At 45.8% G+C, this 25,416-nt stretch overlaps 1 protein-coding gene across 5 annotated transcripts in view; it reads left to right on the plus strand.

Moving 5' to 3' along the window:
* The first annotated feature begins 10,435 nt into the window (after positions 1-10,435).
* PEX2 (peroxisomal biogenesis factor 2) overlaps positions 10,436-25,416 on the plus strand; it is a 30,121-nt gene continuing 15,140 nt past the window's right edge. The window contains exons 1-2 of one of the 5 annotated variants that reach the window (XM_033934945.1): positions 10,507-10,541; positions 11,868-11,952. In XM_033934945.1, the coding sequence (XP_033790836.1) occupies positions 10,510-10,541; positions 11,868-11,952 (117 nt within the window). In that variant the 5' untranslated portion in view covers positions 10,507-10,509. The other 4 variants (XM_033934946.1, XM_033934947.1, XM_033934948.1 and 1 more) reach the window with 4 other exon arrangements.

Below are 25,416 nucleotides of genomic sequence, written 5' to 3' on the forward strand. Positions count from 1 at the left end.
CTGCAGTTACTGGTGCCACCGCTGTCAGTCTTTCTCCTCATGGAGGAGGGATACTGCCTCCGGCAGTGATTCCTTTGCCCTCACTATTCAGCAGGTCCTAGTTGAGGTTGGCCTTGACTGGGGCGCCATTTCACTGGCAGCCTAGTGTACCTTATTTAATCCCGGCCGGCTGATAGCTGGGGCTAAGCTAGTTGTGGGCTAGCTGCAGCTCTTTCTCTCTGGATCACTTCTGGGTCATTCATGTGGAGGAGTGGGCTAAAAGTTGGATCAGATATCTCAGTGTCTGATGTTGTTGCTGAATCTATTTGGGGGCTCTGGGAAAGGCACTTGTCACTTCGGGGCCCAGGTACAGTTTTGTTGTATTGCTTCTCATCTTGCATTCTTCTTGACTTTGGTCAACAGTTTGCCTCCTGAGGGTGCTGTATAGATTTGTGATTCAGAGGCCTTCAGTTAGAGGAGGAGTCTTCCCTTGTCCGGTTCCAGGCTTGATGCCCTAGACCCTTGCGAGGAAAAGGTCTGGTCTGTGGTGGTGCTCATGGGTTTTGACATCAGCTAAGGACCATTGCCAGGCATGATGGTTCCATTTCACAGGAGGATATTTGGGGCCTGTCGGATATGATGGGAGGCTGCTTTGCACTCATTCTATTTGTGGGATGTAGCTGTGTTTCTCAGGCAAGGATGGTTCCTGTTCACATAGGCTAGGGAGGGTAGCCTCTGTATGATCATGGGTAACATACTTTCTGGAATGTAGAATCTCCTTGGACACGTGCTACAGGGAAGGATTTGGGGGCGAGGGATTTCTCGTTCGCTTCTTTATTTCCCTCCCTACGTTTGGACTGCTCTGATACATCCCACTAGTCTCTGGATTCATCTGCTGTGACTAAAGGAAAGAAAATTATCAGGTAAGGACATAATTTTACCTTCAAAGCCAACTTGCATATGCAGAAGGTGTCTTCAGTTAAATATTTATTCTTCTTTTTTTCCTAGAGGCCCAGTTGTCTGCAGCTTTCCCATAATAAAAGTCCTCAGGATCTGGGCCCTCCAAGGAGATCAGCATGATATTATTTAGTGTGCTTTGATTCATGCGATTTCTCAAACATGACTTGATCCTTTTAAGGGCAGAAAACCCTCTTTCACATTCAGCTGTGCTCACTGGGATCACTAGCCCAATATGAGCTAGTTTGGCTAAATTTGGAAACGACTCTTTGAGCTCTGATGCGGTTGCCATTTTTAGTAAAATTTGTTTTGGATTGAAGTCTTTGTATGATTGACTTTTGATCATTTTTGATGCAACTGTCCATTCTTGCCTGCTACTTTCATACTTTAAAATTGGAGGGCTACCATTTTTGGAGTAATGAGCAAAAAGAATTTCAGCAGACTCACTTGAATCGTGAGTTTCTGCATTGAAAACTTTTGAAAAGCTGGAAATATTGGCATGTCAGTGAATCTTGCATCTAGGTGCTTGACAACTGTCTCTAGGTATTTATCATATATTGCAATTTTGAATGCTATTACATCACTCTGTGTATAGACAATGCAGACATCTGACCATTCTTCTGCCAGACAAAGATGAAGGCTTTGAAAATATCTCCCAGGAGTGTCTTTCAACTTCATGATGGACAATTTTGTGGCGAGCAAAACTGGCTCAATTTCGGTAAGATTGACATCTTGCCTTTGCCAAGCCTTAGATAAGTTGGACAACAAAGGTAATACATCTGAAAGCATCATCAGAGAGGTAACAAAATTGTACGTTTTAATACATCTGCTTAATCCTTCAGCTATGATGTCATTTCGTTCAATGGCCTCTCTTTCCAGCGCAGCTATGACACTCATCATGCACTGTTGTAGTGACTGTACTGCAGAGGCATGAGACAGCCATCTAGTGTCACTGGCCATTTTCAGCTTAATCTGGGGAATGTTCTGAATATTTTGCATTTCTGTTAAACCAGCCATCCTAACTGAAGAATTTTGGAAGATATAGAACAGCTGCCTTAAGATGTCATTCAGTTTTGTTAAATAAGGTATGGCAGCTGCTGCTTGGGCACTTGCAAGGGCCAATCGATGGTTTACACAGTGGCAGTTGACCAAGAGTCCAGATGTTTTATCTTTAAGCAGTTTTGCCACACCTTTCTGTTTCCCAATCATAACAGCTGCTCAATCTGACCCTAGTCCAACCAGATTAGCAGTTTTCAAGCCTAGTATGTCCATAATCTCAATCAGTGTGTTGGTTATAGTCTCCGCTTTGCCATCACTCATATTGCAAGTTGATACAAAATTAATTTTGACCTGTTTAGTGACCTGGCAAACATATTTAATGTAAATAATTAATTGTTTTACAACTGAGATGTCTGTGGTTTCATCACACAGAATACTGAAAAAATTTTCAGCGTGCATATTTTTCAGTATGTTAGACTTTATTTCTGATGCTAAGACATCCAGCAGCTCTTGCATTATTCTTTCTGAGGTGTAATGTGTATTTTTACCAACATTGAGATGTTGTAAAAAGGAACAACCCATTTCTTTACAGTGTTCCAACAGCTTTTCAAACAACGTTGTATGTGGTAACTCATTTTTTGCCAACCAATACATGGATCTTAAAGCTCCCACAAAGGCATCTCTCTGTAAGTTATTTAACATAGATACAGATCTTTCAATTTGACCGATTCCAGTTTGCTCTAGTACACGCTTTCCTAAAAGATCAGAAGAAGACTCAATGTGTGTTTTACTTTTTTCATGGTCCAGCAAGCTTTCTTTTCGAATTCTTTTGCATGGCACATTTACCCAAGGTAACTCCCTCCTTGGGAGGTGTTTGTTTGAATATTTCATGCACAATGAGCACCACATACCATTTTCTTTAACCATTAGCCAATCAAACTCTTTAAACCATTGTTTGCTTATGCCGGATAAGCGGTGCTTAGATTTATCAATTGGCAGAGTGTGTGCTGAAAAGATTTCCCCTGATGGACCAGCCTCTGCAATGTCTTTGTCTGAAATTGCCACATCAGCAGTTGACGCTGCACCTTCATTGGTTTGTGGCGTCTCTTTTCTGAAATAACTGAGCAGTGTTGTTTTCTGAACACTTTTTTTTACTCATGTTGGTAAAATGAAAAGTACCTATGAATAAGACTTTTGAGTGGTAATGTAGGGAGCCTATTGGATATTCAGTGCACACTTACACTACGGCAGGGCAAGATATGAACAAAAAAAGGAATGGCAGATGTGTCACTTTAAGAGGAACCAGTGAGTGCTACAAGGATTTTTATTTTTTGCTCGTCTGGGCTTAACCTGCCCCAAACACTCTGTGATAAAAGAAGAGGGAAAAGCACAGCCAAGTCTGGCCCTGGACTCTTTTTTTTTTCCGCCCCCCCCTTTCTGGAGGACCTACTGCTATTAAATATTTCTATAGCGCTCTCAGATGTACGCAGCACTGCACAGAGTCACTAAGAGTACTAATATGATCAAAGAGGGAAAAGCACAGCCACGTCTGGCCCTGGACTCTTTTTTTCCCCCCCTTTCTGGAGGACCTACTGCTATTAAATATTTCTATAGCGTTCTCAGATGCAGCAGCGTTGCACAGAGTCACAAAGAGGGAAAAGCACAGCCAAGTCTGGCCCTGGACTCTTTTTTTCCCCTTTCTGGAGGACCTACTGCTATTGAATATTTCTATAGCGCTCTCAGTTGTACGCAGCGCTGCAGAGTCACAAAGAGGGAAAAGCACAGCCAAGTCTGGCCCTGGACTCTTTCCCCCCACCCCCCCTTTCTGGAGGACTTACTACTATTAAATATTTCTATAGGTCTACCCAGTGGCGTACCTAGCATATGTAAAGCAACACTTTCAATTGGTGACTACTATAATTGTAGGACAATGTAGTAATAAAGTTTTGCAGAAAAACTATGTGAGACAAGTGTCGACTCTAAATTCACTCAAAAAGAAGGAAAAAGCCTCAGAAAAGGCCCTCCCACCGCCACAAAGGTGGATATCAAGGTGGTTAGACGGTAACCTCACAGGCAAAACCTTCGTTAAAATGAGTGTTTGAGCAGAAAAACTTGTGCTTCACATATACAAATTTGTAGATAGAGGAAAAACCACTTATCTTCAACTGATCGGTGCAAATTTGTATATGTGAAACACAAGTTTTTCTGCTCAAACACTCACTTTAACAAAGGTTTTGCCTGTGAGGTTACCGTCTAACCACCTTGATATCCACCTTTGTGGCGGTGGGAGGGCCTTTTCTGAGGCTTTTTCCTTCTTTTTGAGTGAATTTAGAGTCGACACTTGTCTCACATAGTTTTTCTGCAAAACTTTATTACTACATTGTCCTACAATTATAGTAGTCACCAATTGAAAGTGTTGCTTTACATACATTGGTTTTCAATACATCTGTGTTTCTGTACCTAGCATATGTGACAGCTGGGGCCCATCATTTTTTGGCACCCCCCCATCTGTACGAAAAACATGATTTTTAGTAACAAGCCACATGTCACACATGAGTACCTAGGAAAAGGCAGCATCTTACATATGCAGTGAGCAGTACAACATCAATACACCCATTGTAAAACTAAACAAGCCAGACTAGTACAAATCAATCCTACACCGTCAATCCTAACAGAAAACCATGTTTTTCGAACACACAGAACACAGAAAACACTTTCGCCTAGTATAGAATATGTCATCACAAACTAACCCCTCCCCCTTTTACAAAACTGTAGTGTGGATTTTAGCCACGGTGGTAACAGTTCTGACGCTCATAGAATTCTGAGCATCAGAGCTGCTACCACCACGAGTGGTGCTAAAAAATGCTCCACAGTTTTGTAAAAGGGGGGATAAAATAGAAATACATAGACAAAGGTTAAATTGAACCAGCAAGAAGCTGGACTCTGCATACAATGCAACACCACAGAAACAGTGACACATGTCTCCTAAAGCAATAAATAAATAGAAAAATTTTGTTCTCTCTGGTTTCTCTCTTTGTCTTCTCTGGTTTCTGCTTTCCTCATCTTCTTGTTACTCTCTTCCTTCCATCCACTGTCTCTCTTCTCTCTGCATCTTCCATTTGCTCTGTTACTGTGCCTCTCCCTTTCTCCCTCCTTCCAAATTTGTCTGGCACCCATTTTCTTCCCTCCACTCCTCCCATAGTCTGGCATCTCTGTCTTCTTCCCTGCCAGTGTCTCTCTTCCCCATTTCCCTTCAGCGTCTTCTCCCTACTCTCTCTTCCCCATTTTCCTGCAGCATCTTCTCCCCCCTCTGTCTTCCCCATGTGCTTTCAGCGTCCTTCTCCCCCCTCTGTCTTCTCCATGTGCTTTCAGCGTCCTTCTCCCCCCGCTGTTTTACCCTGTTTTCCTCTCCACCCCACTTTTCTTCCTTTCTCCCCCCCCTGCCCCTTACCTTCGTGGCGCTTTCTGCCCCCCCCCCCCCCGGTCCGGACAACAGGCCCGGTCCAACAAACCTCCCTGCCCTGTGGCCGGTGATGTCTAAAATGCCTTCTTACAGCAGCCAGAGCATTGTAGTTGCATATGGCTGCCGTAAAGGTCATCTGTGATGCAACTTCCGGTTGCGTCAGAGATGACCTTTATGGCAGAAACATGCAGCTTCAGCGCTCTAGCTCAGGGGTGCCCACACTTTTTGGGCTTGTGAGCTATTTTTAAAATGACCAAGTCAAAATGATCTATCAACAATAAAATAAAAAAAAAAAACACAAAGTACACTGTACGCTGAAAAAATGTTAATTATCATTCCTATTCTGGGGTTTTGTTCAAAGAGGTCAAGGCAGATGACTCTATGCACTGTCACCTCAGTAACAACTATACAAAAATAGACAAATACCCCCCTCCCTTTTTACTAAAGCACAATGCAGTTTTTAGCGCAGGGAGCTGTGCTGAATGCCCAGGGCTTCTCTCGACACTTATAGGCTCCCTGCGCTAAAAAACGCTATTGTGGTTTAGTAAAAGGGGGGCCATAGTGCAAAATATAGAAACATAGAAAAAAGCAGCAGAAAAGGGCTATAGCCCACCAAGTCTGCCCATTCCAAGTATCCCCTCCCCTGAATTTACTCTCTTAAAGATCCCACGTGAGTATCCCATTTTCTCTTAAAATCCGTCACGCTGCTGGCCTTTATCACCTGGAGTGGGAGTCTGTTCCAATGATCCACTACTCTTTCGGTGAAGAAGTACTTCCTGGAGTCGCCATGAAACTTCCCTCCCCTGATCTTCAGCGGATGCTCTCTGGTGGTCGAGGGTTCCATGAGCCAGAAGATATCATCTTCTGACTCGATGCGTCCCGTGATGTACTTATATGTTTCAATCATATCTCCCCGTTCTCTTCTTTCCTCAAGCGAGTACAGCCGCAATTTTTTTAATCTTTCTTCATACGTGAGATCCTTGAGCCCCAAGACCATCCTGGTGGCCGTTCGCTGAACCGACTCGATCCTCAGCACGTCCTTTCGGTAGTGTGGTTTCCAAAACTGAACACAGTACTCCAAGTGAGGCCTCACCATGGCTCTGTACAACGGCATCATAACTTCAGGTCTCCTGCTGACGAAACCTCTGCGGATACACCCCATCATTTGTCTTGCCCTGGAGGAAGCCTTCTCCACTTGATTGGCAATCTTCATGTCCTCACTAATGATCACCCCTAGGTCGCGTTCCGCCGTGGTCCTAACCAAGGTCTCACCATTTAGTACATAAGTTCTACGCGGGTTTCTCTTACCCAGGTGCATTATCTTGCATTTTTTAGCACTGAAGCTTAGCTGCCAAGTAGTTGACCATTGTTCCAGCAACAGTAGGTCGTATGTCATATTATCAGGTAATAAGCTTTTGCCTACTATGTTGTAAAGTTTGGCGTCGTCAGGGAACAGTGATACCCTTCCTCTAAGTCCTTGCGTCATATCTCTTATGAATAAGTTAAATAGAATCGGGCCCAGGACCGAGCCCTGCGGCACTCCACTGATCACGTCCGATGCTTCGGATGGGGTACCGTTCACCACCACCTTCTGAAGTCTACCGCTCAGCCAATCCCCAACCCATGTAGTTAGAGTGTCTCCTATTCCTATCGATTTCAGCTTGTTCAGTAATCTTCGACGAGAGACGCTATCAAATGCTTTACTGAAGTCCAAATATACCACGTCCAGTGACTCTCCGGCATCCAGTTGTCTAGTAACCCAGTCAAAAAAGCTAATCCCTGGGTGAACCCGTGTTGGTGTGGATCACGCAGTTTTTCTTTGTCTAGGATTGTGTCAAGATTCTGTTTGATCAGTGTTTCCATGAGTTTACACACTATAGACGTGAGACTCACTGGTCTGTAGTTTGCTGTCTCTGTCCTGCAGCCCTTTTTGTGGAGTGGGATTACGTTGGCGGTTTTCCAGTCCAAAAGGACCCTTCCTGTGCTTAGAGAAAGATTGAAAAGAACAGATAATGGTTCTGCCAGGACTTCCCTTAACTCCCTGAGCATTCTGGGGTGTAGGTTATCCGGTCCCATGGCTTTGTTTACTTTGAGTCTTAATAGTTCGTCATAGACGCTACTGGGCGTAAATTCGAAATCTTGAAAAGGGTCTTTCTGGTTATCTCCCGTCTGCAGCTGTGGACCAGCTCCCGGCACTTCGCGGGTGAACACTGAACAGAAGTATTTGTTTAGTAGTTCTGCCTTCTCAGAATCTGATTCCGCAAAGTTACCGTCCGATTGCTTCAGGCGTACTATCCCATCTTTGTTTCTTTTCCTGTCACTAATATAGCTGAAGAAAGATTTATCCCCTCTCTTAATTTTCCGTGCTAGCTCTTCCTCCATTCGGAGTTTGGCTTCTCTGACTGCTGTTTTGACAGCTTTAGATCTGTCTAGATAGTCCTCTTTCGCCCCCTCTCTGCCTAAATGTTTGTAGGTGATAAATGTGTCTTTTTTCTGTTTAACTAGGTCTGAAATTTATTTGCTGAACCATTGGGGTCTTTTGTTTCTCCTGCGTTTACTTACTGTCTTTATGTATCGGTCTGTTGCTTCGTGTAGGATGGACTTCAGAGACGACCACATATCCTCCACATTGTCAGATATTGCTTGTTTATGTAGCTCCTGATGGACAAAATCTCCCATGCGGTTGAAGTCTGTACCTCTAAAGTTGAGAACCCTTGTTGCTGTGTTTGTCTTAGGGAAACCTTTCTTGAGGTTGAGCCATACCATATTATGGTCGCTGGAGGCCAGTGTGTCTCCTACTGAGACTTCTGTGACGCTATCTCCGTTGGTGAGAACTAGGTCTAGACAGCAGATATAAATTCAGACACATTTTGATCACTAAATTTAAAATAAAATCATTTTTTCTACCTTGTTGTCTGGTGATTTCATGAGTCTCTGGTTGCACTTTCTTCTTCTGACTGTGCATCCAATGTTTCTTCCCTTCTTTCAGCCTGTATGCTTCCTCTCCTCCAGACCTCATTCCCTCCCCCAACTTTTTCTTCCTCTCTCCCTGCCCTTTCTTTCTCCCTGCCTCCCTTTCTTTTTTTCTCTCATTCCCTCTTTCTTTTCCTCTGTTTCCCTTCTTTCTCCCTGCCCCCTTTCTTTCTTTCTCCCTGCCCTCCTCCAAGCCATTGCCGCTGCCATTGGGGAACAGCCCCTCAAGTCACCACCATCGGGTAACATGCTACACATACCTCTACCCATGCACTTTGATCTTGCCCTGCAGCAACTCTACCACCGGGCTCTTGCCGATGCACCTCAGTCCTGCCCTGCAGCACCCATTCTTCTAGTGCACTTTTTCTCCTTGCCCTGGAGTCTTTCTACTGGAGCGTGTGATCATACTGGTGTTAGGAAGCTAAGGCCCTTGCTCCTTCTCCAGTAGGATGGCTGGCCGGTTTAGTTGGTTCTAAATTTCTTTTCCTCTGATGCAGGGTCTCTCATTCCCCAACTATGTAGTAGACTTGCATCTCTCTAGTTCTAAGGCTCAATGTAAGCAGGGTCTCTTCATACAGTAACAGGGTGGCCGAGAGGGGGGGGGGGGTGGAATCTGTTTCTCCATAGTCCTTCCCAAGCCAGGGATTTGTTCTCTTGATACAGGTTCCCTAGGTAGAGAGGCCTTTGTTTCTGGCGAGGGTGGTCTCTGCCTCACTCTGTCTGAATGTCTATTGGAGGGTGAGGGGGGTTAGCCCTCCCTCTGACCCAGAGACAGCAGTTTTAGTTGTTCTCTATCTAGCAGCCCATCAAGTCTCTGAGGGGGAGGGAATTAGATAGGGCTACTCTGGTATTTAGGTCTCCCTTCCTTCCCCCAATTAAGGTCTTTCTTTCCACCCCTTCTCTCTGGTACCCTCCCAACCCCGGGTGAGGTCTCGTTCTCTCTCTTAACCCCTCCCCCTCTCAATGCGTCACTCTGTCCTCTTCAACCGGTACCCGGTGGGGGATGGCATTGGAGGCTACTCCGTTCTCTAAAGCGCCGGAGACACTGAGGAGACCGGCTTGGGGGAGGGAGCAGCAGCCTGCGCAGCGCGCGAGCCATGGGGGGTGAGAATGGGGGAGGGGGAAGGGTGCGGAGACACACAGGCGCCGCACGGCCATCAACGGACAGAACTGCCCCAAACTACATAATGAAACCGAAGCCTGTGAATGAGCAGCACGCGGGTAGGGGCAGTGCCAGAGAATTGGAGGCAGGGCAGCGTGCTGCAAAAGTGCGGCTCATGACACCGCGCGCGGATGTTGGCGAGGCGGAGAGGGAATGAGATGACAGGGCAACCCAGAATTGACGTCGGGGAAAGGAAGGCAGATCAGCCCGGTAGAATTTTCCGGACCTGGCTGGCTGTGCACCCCCCCTCTAAGGCTGAACCCGGGGCGGGCTGCCCCCCCTTGGTACACTTTAAAAGAGCTTACAACTTTTTTTCTCTCCAAAAATTTAATATTAAATTTTTCTATAGGTCTACCAGACAACTCAGGCTGCACAGAGTTAAAAATAAGAAAATAGTCTCTGCTTGAAAGAGCTTACAACTTTTTTTCTCTCCAAAAATTTAATATTAAATTTTTCTATAGGTCTTCCAGACAACGCAGGCTGCACAGAGTTAAAAGTAAGAAAATAGTCTCTGCTTGAAAGAGCTTACAACTTTTTTTCTCTCCAAAAATACCCTGCTGAAAGCACAGAAGAAAGTTATAACCATCACCCTAACCCGCCCAAAACTTTCTGCCTAGTCCCTCAGCACAGCGGGAAACAAAAGTTCCGACGTTGAAGGGGCGGACCTATGAAGAATGGGCGAAAATGTTTTAATAGGTTGATGTTAAAACACTATGCAAATTACCCCTCCCTGCTCACGGTGAAGGAGTAGGGGCGGGGAAGGGGTAATTTGCATAGTTGGACCAATCGAAATACAACCCCTTGGCACGCTATGCAAATTACCCCTTCCCAGCCCGTACTCCACCGTGAGCAGTGGTGTGATTCATGGAAAATCCTTTGGTCGCTAATGCTGGTTCTTCTGCTCATGCTCAGTTAGACCTGATCTGAGCATGTGCGGAAGAGCAGGCATTATCGGAAGTTTGCGTGCTGAATTTAAATGCTGCTGAAGATGTGGTTCAGGCAGGAAAGGTTTGTTTACCTTCAAGTACGGGGTGCAGGCAAACCGGAAGAAGCAGGCGCTTGACAAATCATGCGCGAACCACCGCCGGGTCGCGAGTCCGATGTCGGATCCCGGAACCGGTCCCTGTCCGGCGCGGTCTCTGCAGCAGCCGGCCGCTCACTTAAAGTAGCTGGGCGATGCGCCCGTCTGAAACACGCTAAAATTTAAAACATTTAAAATGTGCCTATGGGTGAGAAGAGATGGCTTGAAGGGGAGGACAGTGAAAGTGGGTGATTTCAAAGGGTTGACTGAACCAAAGAGTAGCTAGAGAGGGTACAGAAAAAGAAGTAGAGTGAGAAGAGAGCTAGATGGCTGTGTGCTGCAGGGGTTGGGGTAGGGAGAGAGAAAAGCACTGAATGTCTGTGTACTACAGTGTTGATGGTGAAGGTGAGGTGCAGTTTGAAAGTAGAGAACCAATTGTCTGCTTGTGTACAGGAGTTGAGGGGGGGGGGGCAGCTGGAGGAGTATAAAAGCTTTTAAGATATATAAAGGGATTCAGTTATGGGAGATAGCCAGCATTGAGAGACAGATGCAGAAGTGACTAAGAGAAAGCTATGAGGGTATATGATATGGAGAGGGTTTGGAAGCAGTAATTGAGAGTGAGTGACTTGTTTGTGCTGGGGGGTAGAGAGAGCTGGGGGTGCCAGGGGCAAAGATAGAACTTCATGGGGAGAGCAGGGGGAATTGCTAGGAGGGAGGTGAAGAGAGAGAGAAAAAAAAATAAGGTGAGAGATTTGTGCATTTTAGAAAGTCAACATGGAGCAGAAGTGGCTCATTAGGAACATTGTTGTTGAAGAGCTCTATTGGTAGGATTCATTTAAAATTATAATACCTGATTATTTTCTTGAGCGGGGAGGGTAAAGAATAGTTGATATAGGCTACTCAGAATTTGAGGGGTTTGAATCTCCTGCTGTGGGAGAGGGGAAAATGGTATTGAGAGAGACTATTGCTTGGGAGAAGGAGACTAGAAATATGGAGCGGCTACTACTGGCGGTAGGTATGTGATGCCAAGGCTGCTGTAGGTGTGGTTAGGTAGTTGATGAGATATTATTTGCCTCAGTCTTCACCAAGGAAGATGTGGGGGAGCTTCCAGTGCAAGAAATGGTATTCAATTCTGATGAGTCAGAGAAACTCAAACAAATCTCTATAACACTGGATGATGTAATGGGTTAATTTGACAAATTGAACAGTAGCAAATCGCCTGGACCAGATGGTGTACATTCCAGAGTGCTGATAGAATTGAAAAATGAACTTGCAGAGCTATTAGTAATTTGTAAATTTTCTTTAAAATCCAGCATAGTACCAGAAGACTGGAGGGTGGCCAACATGACTCCAGTTTATAAAAAGGATTCCAGAGGTGATCCAGAAAATTATAGACTGGTGAGTCTGATGCTGGTATAGGGCAAAAAGGTAGATACTATTATAAAGAACAAAATGACAGAACATATACATAAGCATGGATTAATGAAAGCCAATATGGATTTAGTTGGAAATCTTGTCTTGCCAATGTACTGCATTTCTTTGAAGGGTGAATGTACACATGGATAAATGTGAGCCGGTTAATATTGTGTATTTGGATTTTCAAAAGACAATTTACAAAGTGCCTCATGAAAGACTTCTGACAAAATTTAGAAAGTCATGGGATTATAGATTATGGATTAAAAACTGGTTGAAAGACAAAAAACAGAGAGTAGTTTTAAATGGTTAATATTCTGAATGCAGAAGGGTAAATAGTGGGGTTCAAACAAAATATCAAAGAATAGCTATGTAAATACAAAAGATTTGCATTAACAAAGGAGGAAAAGCCTCAGAGCCCCTTCAGGGAGTAAATCCTCCTAAGGCTGGAAAGGGCAAATCACTTCATCGACATAAAAACCTCCAATGTAGGCACACAACCTTTGTATTTGTTTCACAAAAAACTTTGAACTTGAAACTTTGAATTTTAAAGCATTAAACAGCACTTATCTTTCAGCGTGAATGGCTCATCAAGCTCACAGCTTGATGAACAATGGCCAGCATTTTACCAGAAGGCTGCATTAGAGCCTACAAAAATGACAAAAAGTCATCAGAACAAATGCAAATGAAAAATAACATTCTAAAATGTTCAGTGCTCTGCTAAACTTAATTTGGCACGTTCCGTGCTCTGAACACCCACACAAAAATGGCCGCTAAGCGTTAGCTGGCCTCTTAAACCCAACCCATTCCTAATTGCACCAATCGGAGCAGAGGAACAGATTCATTCACAAACAACTCTATGAATGAATTGATTTCAAAGCCACAATTCTGGCACAGAGAAAAAAAAAAAGGTTCAAAAAGAAATTACACCATTGAACCTTTGCATTCATGCCGCTGGGTTCAGATTGAAAATCCATTCCTGATCTCTCTGCAATAACAAAGTCTGAGGCAGCCTTCTGGTGAACGCTGGCCATCGTCAGTCGGGCTTTGAGCTTGATGAGCCATACTTGCTGAAAGATAAATGCTGTTTAATGCTTTAAATTCAAAGTTTCAAGTTCTAATTTTTTGTGAAATGAATATAAAGGTTAATTGTGTGCCTACATTGGAGGTTTTTTTTGCTGATGAAGTGATTTGCCCTTGCCAGTCTAAAGAGGGTTTCCTCCCTGAAGGGGCTCTGAGGTTTTTCCTACTTTGTTAATGCAAACTGTGTTCTTTGGCTTTGCTTTTGTATTTTGACAGCTATTTGATATTTTGTTTGATTACTTTTTGCTGAGGGAGATTTTGTTCATTTTGATTGTTTTAAATAGTGGAGTTCCTAAGGAGTCTATGCAGGGACCGCTGCTTTTTAACATATTTATCAATGATCTAGAGATGGGAATAACTAGTGAGATAATTAAATTTACTGATGACTCAAAATTGTTCAAAGATAAAATTGCAAGAGGACCTTGGGAGACTGGGCTTCAAAATGGCAGATTAAGTTTAATGTAAGCAAGTGCAAAGTGATGCATGTGGGAAAGAAGAACCCAAACTATAGCTTTGTGATGCAGGGTTCCACGTTAGGAGTCACTGACCAGGAAAAGGATCTAGGTGTCATTGTTGAGGATACATTAAAACCCTCAGTTCAGTGTGCGGCGGCTAAAAAAGCAAATAGAATATTGGGAATTATCAGGAAAGGAATAGAAAACAAAGATGAAAATGTTATTATGCCCTTGTATCGCACTATGGCACGACCACACCTTGAATACTGTGTGCAATTCTGGTCACCGTATCTCAAAAAAGATATAGTGGAATTAGAAAAGGTACAAAGAAGGGTGACAAAATGATAAAAGAGATGGGACAACTTCCCTATGAGGAAAGGCTAAAGTGGCTAGGGCTTTTCAGCTTGGAGAAGAGATGATTCAGGGGTGATATGATAGAAGTCTATAAAATACTGAGTGGAGTAGAATTTTTACACAGCTTGTAATTAAACTCTGGAATTCGTTGCTGGAAAATGTGATTAAATCAGTGGAGTTTAAAAAAGGTTTGTCTAAATTCCTAAAAGAGAAGGCAATAGACCATTATTGAGATGGCTTGGGGAAATCCACTTCTTATTCCTTAGGATAAGTAGCATAAAATCTATTTTCCTTAGCAACAGCAGCAGATGAATCCAGAGACCAATGGGATAGCACACATCTACCAGCAGGCGGAGATAGAGAAACTGAATAACAGGTGGTCTTATTGGCTGGCACTCCTCCTGTTATCTCCAGTATGCTCTATCTCCCAGCAGGTGATGGACGCTATTCAACTAGCTCCTGGATTCTGGCTGTGACTGGAACATTGTTTTCTCCTGTTGAGATTTTCTCTTCAGTGAGCTGACATTTCTATTTCTCTTGTTGAGGTTTCCTCTTCAGTGAGACAGGGGTGTCCAACTGAACGGTGCCGGCATTAGTTTTTATACCTGGGCCCCCCCAAGGTCCCTGCCTCACCCTCCCTCCATTGTTAGAGGGTCTGATGGGTCTCCAATTTTTTTCTTCTTTCCCTTCATTGTTAAAAAAAAAAGGGAGACCCCCCAGGTACTACATTCTGCCCTGTTTGTGCTGACAACCGACATTTGCCGGCATCAACCGGTACTTTCAGACAGCTTGTGCTTCTTTTGGCTGTGGTTGTATGCAATGCGAGTTCGGTGGCACGTGAGTATAGCAGCTATTATTTTGTGCTCTGTTCACTACGGTTTCAGTTGGGCAGGCCTGTGGTTGAGTAATTCGGGTGTGCATGTGTGTTTTTTGATGGGCTCCGCTTTGAGTTTATGTATGCCGTTGGATGGTGGCCATTTTTTCCCGAGTGCAGACGGTGTGTGCTTCATCCTTTCTGCTGTCGGATGAGTCGTTGAGTTTGCAGTCAGCAGGGCCACAGCATTTCCTGGGGCTGTACATTTCAGCCGGACCGAGCCCCTTCGCTATCGGCAGAGCCGCAGCGCTTCTTGAGGCTGTAATTTTCAGCGGGAAAACCTCCTTTGCTGTCGGTAGTGCCGCAGCATTTCACGAGGCAGTTATTTTTGGCGGGCCAAACTCCAGGCACGGGCGAGAGCGTCCTTGCGTTTCCGGACTTTTCACTGCGACTGCCTTTGCTCCGCATGGCCCGTGGCTGTGTTTGAGTTGCACTGAGGGTCGCTTTGTGGAGCCCGTGCTTTTCAACAAGTATGAGGCTCGCGCTTGTGCTCTGCTGCTGGCGGGAATGCTGCGACATTCTTGGGATCTGATTCAGCAAATGGCTTCTCTCTACGCTTGCCGCGGTCCCATTTTTTCTAGCTTGGGAGACTTCTGACATGGCCTGTTGTCTCTAGAGAGGATAAGCCATTGCATGCTTGGCTCTTCAGTTGCGGCTTGTTTCTGCACTGAGTCTGCGGCAGGCCAATTACTGCTGTGGAAGGTCAGCAGCAGGAAATTTGCCGGGTTTTGGTTCAGTTCTCTCCTCCTCTCTCCCGGCGTTACTGTGTGGCGAGGATTATGCATATTCTATGTTTTCTTCTTCTTTGCGCCTTGGCTGCTGGTATTTGATGGCGCTATGGGACTATTTCCTGCGATGGTGGGGGCACCACAGCGTTCGGTGCGGTTATTTTTAGCTGGCTGTTATTGGTGTCTGCCGCGGCTTTCTATACCTTCGGTGTCAGATGCGTCGGCAGTGCTAGCAGTTTTCTGCATTAATGAGATCTTAGAGCTCGGTGTGTGGAGGTCTCCCGAATTGTTTGATCTGCTGCGATAGTGTTATCTTCTGTGGGAGTCTCGCTAGGCACTTAGAGAGAGAATATGCTCTATGCTTAACCATCCAGTTTCGGCTTACCTCCGTACTGGGTTGGCGGAAGGCAACTCATTGTACATTATATGTCAGTCGCAGGAGAGTTCCCGGAGCTTCATTCGGGTATCTCTTCATCTCTCTCGAGGTCTCCTAAGGGTGAGACTATGTAGGTTTGGGATGTTTCCTTAATATTGGTGCCATTTAAGAGGCGCTGTATGGGTCTGGTAATGCTTAGACTGCTTACTGCACATTTGGAGCAGTTCTAGGGACATAATGGCTATTCTCGATTTCCTGCGAGCACGACTGTCTTTTTCTATTTCTAGCGTAACAGGGTCTCCTGCAGGGGTGTCCAATCTTTTGCTTTCCCTGGACCGCATTGAACACTTATTTAATTTTCATGTGTATTTTTTTTTTTTTATAAGTATTTTCCCTTTAAGGGCAGTCGTATTTTGGAGAAGCTGGCATGCGGTGTTCCTATAGCACAGGCTGCCACAGATTAATCATACTCGTTCTTGTGTTGCATGCCTAGTATGTTCTCAGGGGAGTTCCTTTCTTCTGTTCAGGACTTACATCTCTCCTCCAGCTCGTTACCTGTCCTCTGCTTTACTTGGAAGGGGTCCTTACTTCCTCCGACTGCTCTTTCGGCTTCTTCGCAGAAAGGGAGATATGGTAATGTCAGGTTGCGAGTCTTTGGATTTTTCTTTCAAGTTTTTGCACCTTTGAATTATTTTCTCCCATTGCAGCTTCTTTCTTGGTGTCACTGTATATTGGGTGTCCAAAGGTGACGCTGGTGCGAGATCCCCTTCCCGGGTTTCTAGAACTTGGGACAGTAGCTTCTGCTCTTCCGGAACTAGGGGTTGTTATTCCATTTTCTTCGTAGTGCCCAAGAAAGGGGGAATTGGTCAGACTGGTGATGGATTTCATATGGGTCACTCAGTTTCTCTGAGTTGACATTTCATAAGGGAAACTATGAGATAATTTGTATGTATTCTCATGTGACCACCACTTCAGCAGTTTCTTTGCTTGGTTGTTCTCGAGTGACGCTTTATGTTTAAGCAGACATCATTGGGCCTAGCCACGGTTACAATCATTTTAGCAGATGCTGGTAGTAGTGCTAGCGTTTTGTCGCATAGAGGTGTTTTTACCTTGGCCTACTGGCTGATTCAGACATCTTCCAGCTAGGTCAATTTACCAGACGCGCTTGGGTGATTTATTTTCTTCATTCTTTGGATGTGGATGTTCACATTTCTGAAGGGTTCTCTTGTTCCATATAGTGGTGGTTATACCACCTTCTACATCCTGGAAATTAGGGCCTCTTCTGTCAAGCGTTCCAGCTCTTTGTATGAGGGTGAGCTCTCCTTGACCTAGACATCATGGCCTCAAAATTCCTAGTTTTCTAGTTCCTTCGGCGGACGCAGGGAGTGGCAGTCAGAGGGGGTAGCAGCATTGTTTCTTCCTCTCCTCTGGTTTCTCTCTTTTGGGTGTTTCCCCAGGCAATTGATTGGCTGGGTTTGAATTCTCAAACTCGCTTTCAGGGTACTGTCGTCGGAGGATCTCCGGCTTGGCTGCGCCCTTCTTGCTATGCGGATCTGATGTGTCTTTCTACAGCCACTCGGTTGGGATTCCTGGTACTTCCAGATTTGATTTCCTAGGGTCCGACCACCATGGTTATTCGTCCTCTTTTGATATTCTGACCTGGCTTTTGATAGGTTATGGGTGTCTTGGCCCTCTGCCTGGCTTCTATGTTTTCTGTTCTTTCCTTTTTGGGAGTTGCGTTCTGCCAAGGGTTTTGTGTTCAATTCCCTTCCGCTTCAAGTGGCTATCTTGGCTTGTTTCCAAAGCTCGGTATCTTGCTCTTCGCTTACTTCTCAGCTTCATGTGGTGCTGTTCCTGGATGGAGTACGGTTTATTCTTGAACATCTTGGAACCCTATCTGGAGTACAGTCTTCAGGTACTTCTTTGCCGTTTACTGGAGGCTCTGTTTCAAGCTTACTTTTTGAGCCTCTTGCAGGCTGTGTCTTTCAGCACAGTGTTTCTTGTGACCATGGCTTCAGCTCGACAGTTTTCTGTGTTGCAGGCCTTGTATGGCGGGGTTTCCTATTTCTGATTTCAAAATCTGGGGTGTCAGTTTGGACGGTACCACAATTTCTTTCTAAGGAGGTGTCATCCTTTCTTTTATGACACTCTCGCTTTTCCTTCTTCCTGGGAGGAGAAATGGGGAGACATGCTTTTTATTCACTGCATTTTTTGACAGTGCATAGCGTTCTCCGCAAGCTAGGTTTCTAACATCTTTTAGTTGTTTAGATCACCTTTTTGTATTCTTCGAGGGACGCCTCAAATGTATGGCGGCGTCCAAAGTCTCCATCGCTCGATGGGTCCAGGAGGACATTATTTCCGCTTGCTTGATGGCAGGGAAGCGGTTGGCGAAAGAACTTCATGTCCATTCCGCCAGAGCGATGGCTACTTCTTGGATTTGGTCCAGAGGTTTTTACCTTGGAGGAATTTTGTCTCGTAACTACTTGGTCTTCCGAGAGTGCTTTATCTCAGCATTACCGGTTGGGGGAGCATGCGGTGGATGCATTTTTTTAGTGCTTCGGTTTTTGCGGAGGCGGCGTTTGCTTCCCACCCAGATTGAGGATTGCTTTGCTACATCCCATTGGTCTCTGGATTCATCTGCTGCTGTTGCTAAGGAAGGAAAAATTATGTTCTTACCTGTTAATTTTCTTTCATTTAGACGCAGCAGATGAATCCAGAGCCCCACCCTTTCTGGATATTGTCTGTCGGTTGTTTCTTTTGCAACTTTCGAAGTTTGTTCTTGTTGATGGTTGAGTTCTGTATTATTGCCTTTTGAGTTTGGTATGGGAAAGAAGTTTTTTACATGCTATGCCTATTGCTGGTTTCGGATGCTTGGGCAAGGAGCTATACTGGAGATAACAGGAGGAGTGCCATCCAGTAAGACCACCTGTTATTCAGTTTCTCTATCTCCGCCTGATGATAGATGTGTGCTATCCCATTGGTCTCTGGATTCATCTGCTGCGTCTAAAGGAAAGAAAATTAACAGGTAACAACATAATTTTTCCTTATTGCTTGGGATCTAGCTAGGTACTTGTGTCCTAGGTTGGCTACTGTTGGAAACAGAATACTGGGCTTGATGGACCTTCAGTGTGTCCCAGTATGGCAATTTTTATGTTCTTATGACAAAGGACCTGATTAACTAAGGTTTCTCTCATTCTCTGTCTATGGAGAAAATGCTTATGGAATATGAGCTAAAATGCGTAGAAAGAAATTAACCTTATAATATTTTTTTCAGAGCATTGCATTGCATTCTGTTTTATTTTGTTCTCTCTAGAAATGGATTTAGTTCTTCAAGGAAGTTTAATTGTTGCTTAGAAACAGACACTTAAATGATATCAAGCCACATTAACTGAAATAAAGATTTTTATATGATATTTGTTCAGTCTTCTTAAATGGTGAAATTGTTACTTTTAGCTAAATTTGTTTATTCATTTACGCTGGCTTTTTCTGAACTGCGGTAAAGCATTTTGCCACAGACCGAGGTAAATGCTCTGATACTCATAGTAATTGAATGAACGTCAGAGCAAGGTGGAATTGAATGAACGTCGGAGCATTTACCTTGCCAGCCCATGGTTAAAAGCTCTGCCGTGATCCCTATGGTTGAACTCCAAGATACAAGTCAAAAATCCTCTGGAAACATTGGTTTCAGGCAAGCATTCAAGTTTCAAGTTTATTAGGATTTTATCAAGGTTATTTAAGCGGTTTTACAATCAGGTACTCAAGCATTTTTCCCTCTCTGTCCCGGTGGGCTCACAATCTATCTAACGTACCTGGGGCTATGGAGGATTAAGTGACTTGCCCAGGGTCACAAGGAGCAGCGCGGTGTTTGAACCTACAACTCCAGGGTGCTGAGGCTGTAGATCCAACCACTGCGCCACACACTCCTCCTACTCCTCGTACTCTAAATGATGTAATTCTGAATGGGAAAATGGGAAATTTATTACAGTTACAACAATCAATTGGCATATCAAAGTCTCAAGGTTATAAATGGTTGCAGTTGAAGCAGGCCATTCAGAAGGGGTTCCCTGACTGGCGCAACTTAAAAAATCAGTAGAGTTTGCTGGGTTTATGTTTCCAGACAGATTTTCAAGGGCATAAGGCTGTTAAGTGGTATGTAAACAAAGCAGCATATTTCTGCTATGCAATGGCCACGGATTTAGACTTGGAGAATGAGATGTACAGGGTCAGCATCTATGAGACAAACTTGGTTCTTTTTGTTATATAGAGTTTTTGGACACTTGTTTGTTTACAAAAGTTGGATAATTTAAAGTCTAATAGATGCTGGCACAGTCATCTTGATGTAGGAACATTGGATCATCTTTTATTCTATTGTCCGTTGATACTTAATTTTTGGAAATTAATTTGGGGCAAACTTAATAGGATATTAGGTGTCTCTATTCCATTGTCTTATGATGTGGTTTTATTGGGACATTGTTAAATCCTAAGAGTCCAATTGATACACATAAAAATAGACTTATTATTATTATGACTGGAGTGGCCATGTTGTTAATAACTAGAAAGGAAGATTTGGGATAGGTTGAACTTTTCTTTTTGGTGGGAAACACTTTGTATTATAGATATGAAAGAATGATAGCGGAACAATCTGGAAATAATAAAAGGTTCAAAGAGATTTGGAGTCCATTGGAGGAATTTGTCAAACAGCAGAATGATTGAATCCTTAATTCCTAGATTTCTACACACATCCAGGTGGGGAGGGAATAGGGTAATTTGTTTCATTGTTTGTAAGAATACAAGTGCTGTTATTTGATATATATGCATGTATATTTGTTTGTACTTTTTTTAAGTTTTGAAAATTAATTTTAAAAAACCCAAAAACTGCCGCAATTTAGTAAAAAATGAGCCTTTAGGTTGTAGCAATTTTTAATAATTGTATGGACAGGTAAGGATCAACAACTTAATTAGGGGTAGAAAGTCATTTATCCACAGTGGTTTCCTGTGGACCTTGTAACTCGCGCAACAGATTTGTTTGTCAGTGTATCTGTAATATGCATGGAAGGAACATAGAAACATCTCATGTACAGTGGTGCCTCACACAACGAACTTAATTGGTTCCAGGAGCAAGTTTGTTATGCGAAACGTTCGTTATGTGAAACGCGTTTTCCCATAAGAATACATGTAAAAAAAAATAATTCGTTCTGCAGCATAAAATATGCTAAGATGACATAAAAAAAGATAAATTTTTGGTTATTATTTTTATTTAGATACATCTAAAAACATAATTGTTTTTTAAAACAACACACATTTTTTAAATTTAAAGACAGACTAAGTAGAGTCTAATTTTACAGTGAGAGAGGGCAGAGTCTCAGCGGCAAAAACTGGGACTTAACTGTTCATTTTTTTTTTTTTTCTACCGTGTTTCCCCGATGATAAGGCAGGGCCATCAAATAAGACAGCCCCCCCTTTTTAGAAAAAAATGTAAAATAAGGCACCCCCCCGCAAATAAGCCACCCACCGATACCTGCGCTTACCCGAATCGGGTGGTACGGTGGGTGACTCCGTGTGGTCCCTGGCACCCCCGACACGATCGGGGCAAGAGGGAGCCCAAGCCCTCTTGCCCCCCGACTCCCCGACACGATCGGGGCAAGAGGGAGCCCAAGCCCTCTTGCCCCCCCGACTCCCCGACACGATCGGGGCAAGAGGGAGCCCAAGCCCTCTTGCCCCCCCCCCGACTCCCCGACACGATCGGGGCAAGAGGGAGCCCAAGCCCTCTTGCCCCCCGACTCCCCGACACGATCGGGGCAAGAGGGAGCCCAAGCCCTCTTGCCCCCACGACTCCCCGACACGATCGGGGCAAGAGGGAGCCCAAGCCCTCTTGCCCCCCCGACTCCCCGACACGATCGGGGCAAGAGGGAGCCCAAGCCCTCTTGCCCCGCCGATTCCCCAACTCCCCGACAATATCGGGCCAGGAGGGAGCCCAAGTCCTCCTGGCCACGGCGACCCCCTAACCCCACCCTGCACTACATTACGGGCAGGAGGGACCCCAGGCCCTCCTGCCCTCGACGCAAACCCCCCCCCCCCCCAACGACCGCCCCCCCCCCCAAGAACCTCCGACCGCCCCCCCAGCCGACCCGCGACCCCCCTGGCCGACCCCCACGACACCCCCAACCCCCTTCCCCGTACCTTTCTGTAGTTGGCCGGACAGACGGGAGCCAAACCCGCCTGTCCGGCAGGCAGCCAACGACGGAATGAGGCCGGATTGGCCCATCCGTCCCAAAGCTCCGCCTACTGGTGGGGCCTAAGGCGCCTGGGCCAATCAGAATAGGCCCGGGAGCCTTAGGTCCCTCCTGGGGGCAGGGCCTGAGGCACATGGTCGGGTTGGGCCCATGTGCCTCAGGCCCCGCCCCCAGGAGGGACCTAAGGCTCCCGGGCCTATTCTGATTGGCCCAGGCGCCTTAGGCCCCACCAGTAGGCGGAGCTTTGGGACGGATGGGCCAATCCGGCCTCATTCCGTCGTTGGCTGCCTGCCGGACAGGCGGGTTTGGCTCCCGTCTGTCCGGCCAACTACAGAAAGGTACGGGGAAGGGGGTTGGGGGTGTCGTGGGGGTCGGCCAGGGGGGTCGCGGGTCGGCTGGGGGGCGGTCGGAGGTTCTTGGGGGGGGGCGGTCGTTGGGGGGAGGGGGGGTTTGCGTCGAGGGCAGGAGGGCCTGGGATCCCTCCTGCCCGTAATGTAGTGCAGGGTGGGGTTAGGGGGTCGCCGTGGCCAGGAGGACTTGGGCTCCCTCCTGGCCCGATATTGTCGGGGAGTTGGGGAATCGGTGGGGCAAGAGGGCTTGGGCTCCCTCTTGCCCCGATCGTGTCGGGGAGTCGGGGGGCAAGAGGGCTTGGGCTCCCTCTTGCCCCGATCGTGTCGGGGAGTCGGGGGGGCAAGAGGGCTTGAGCTCCCTCTTGCCCCGATCGTGTCGGGGAGTCGGGGGGGCAAGAGGGCTTGGGCTCCCTCTTGCCCCGATCGTGTCGGGGAGTCGGGGGGGCAAGAGGGCTTGAGCTCCCTCTTGCCCCGATCGTGTCGGGGAGTCGGGGGGGCAAGAGGGCTTGAGCTCCCTCTTGCCCCGATCGTGTCGGGGAGTCGGGGGGGCAAGAGGGCTTGGGCTCCCTCTTGCCCCGATCGTGTCGGGGAGTCGGGGGGGGCAAGAGGGCTTGGGCTCCCTCTTGCCCCGATCGTGTCGGGGAGTCGGGGGGGCAAGAGGGCTTGGGCTCCCTCTTGCCCCGATCGTGTCGGGGAGTCGGGGGGGGCAAGAGGGAGCCAGGCGGAGAGAGGGCAGTTAAGCGCAGTGCCTGCGCGGAAGGATGCAGCTCGGGCGACTTCGTTGTGTGAAACGAAGTTCGTTGTACGAATCAAGACATAAAGTTCGTTGTGCGCAGCGTTCGCTGTGCGAGGCGTCCGTTATGCGAGGCACCACTGTATATACATTTTAGATATTCTGAGGAAAGAGACCTGTTGTATGAGGCTCAAGGATCTCTTTGAAGTAGAGTACATCAAAGCAATGGTTCTAAACCATTATTCAGGATACACCCAGTGACTTGAATTCTCAAAATATCCATAACATTAGCATTCGCATTCCCGTCACCTGCAACTAAAAGCTAATCACCATCAATCAATAATCACACAACTCAGTTTTATTGGAATAAATATTTGGCCGCAGCTTTATTATCTATCTGAATATTATCTTCACTTACAATACAATCTGTGTCCAAAAACCAACAAACCCCAATGCATATTTCACACATCCCCAGGGAGCTATTCGGTGTCGAAACTAACTCCCATTAAGTCTTTAAATTTATAACATTCCCCCAAATATGGCCCACGGTGACGCAAGGCCATGCTTCCCCTCCCCTCCCCCCAAACATGCCCCACGGTGACGCCAGGTCATGCTTCCCCTCCCTCCAAACATGACCCACGGTGACGCAAGGCCATGCTTCCCCTCGCAGCGGTATCGCATACGAATGTTACATTTATTTATTTATTAACTGCTCATCTCTCAGATCCAACTGGGCCACACCCCATTTTCCGCCACAAGCGGTGACAGCCTCGAGCTTGTCACCGCTCCCCCCACCTCATAAGCTGCGGCCAACATCTTTAAAACAAGTCTCCAACAAATCCTAAAGAGTACCCCAATAAAATTGGCCAAACCTATGCCTGAAAAGTAGACAGCATCAGGACAATAATGTTTACATAGTAACATAGTAGATGACGGCAGATAAAGACCCGAATGGTCCATCCAGTCTGCCCAACCTGATTCAATTTAAATTATTATTTTATTTTTTTTTTCTTCTTAGCTATTTCTGGGCGAGAATCCAAAGCTTTACCCGGTACTGTGCTTGGGTTCCAACTGCCGAAATCTCTGTTAAGACTTACTCCAGCCCATCTACACCCTCCCCTGCCCATCCTCCTCCAAACGGCCATGCACAGACACAGACCGTACAAGTCTGCCCAGTAACTGGCCTAGTTCAATCTTTAATATTATTTTCTGATTCTAAATCTTCTGTGTTCATCCCACGCTTCTTTGAACTCAGTCACAGTTTTACTCTCCACCACCTCTCTCGGGAGCGCATTCCAGGCATCCACCACCCTCTCCGTAAAGTAGAATTTCCTAACATTGCCCCTGAATCTACCACCCCTCAACCTCAAATTATGTCCTCTGGTTTTACCATTTTCCTTTCTCTGGAAAAGATTTTGTTCTACGTTAATACCCTTTAAGTATTTGAACGTCTGAATCATATCTCCCCTGTCTCTCCTTTCCTCTAGGGTATACATATTCAGGGCTTCCAGTCTCTCCTCATACGTCTTCTGGCGCAAGCCTCCTATCATTTTCGTCGCCCTCCTCTGGACCGCCTCAAGTCTTCTTACGTCTTTCGCCAGATACGGTCTCCAAAACTGAACACAATACTCCAAGTGGGGTCTCACCAATGACCTGTACAGGGGCATCAACACCTTCTTCCTTCTACTGACTACGCCTCTCTTTATACAGCCCTTCTGGCAGCAGCCACTGCCTTGTCACACTGTTTTTTCGCCTTTAGATCTTCGGACACTATCATCCCAAGGTCCCTCTCCCCGTCCGTGCATATCAGCTTCTCTCCTCCCAGCATATACGGTTCCTTCCTATTATTAATCCCCAAATGCATTACTCTGCATTTCTTTGCATTGAATTTTAGTTGCCAGGCATTAGACCATTCCTCTAACTTTTGCAGATCCTTTTTCATATTTTCCACTCCCTCTTCGGTGTCTACTCTGTTACAAATCTTGGTATCATCTGCAAAAAGGCACACTTTTCCTTCTAACCCTTCAGCAATGTCACTTACATACATATTGAACAGGATTGGCCCCAGCACCGAACCCTGAGGGACTCCACTAATCACCTTTCCTTCCTTCGAGCAACTTCCATTAACCACCACCCTCTGGCGTCTGTCCGACAGCCAGTTTCTGACCCAGTTCACCACTTTGGGTCCTAACTTCAGCCCTTCAAGTTTGTTCAACAGCCTCTTATGAGGAACTGTATCAAAGGCTTTGCTGAAATCCAAGTA

The sequence above is a fragment of the Geotrypetes seraphini genome, chromosome 2 (genome assembly GCF_902459505.1).
Source record: "Geotrypetes seraphini chromosome 2, aGeoSer1.1, whole genome shotgun sequence".
NCBI lineage: Eukaryota > Metazoa > Chordata > Amphibia > Gymnophiona > Dermophiidae > Geotrypetes > Geotrypetes seraphini.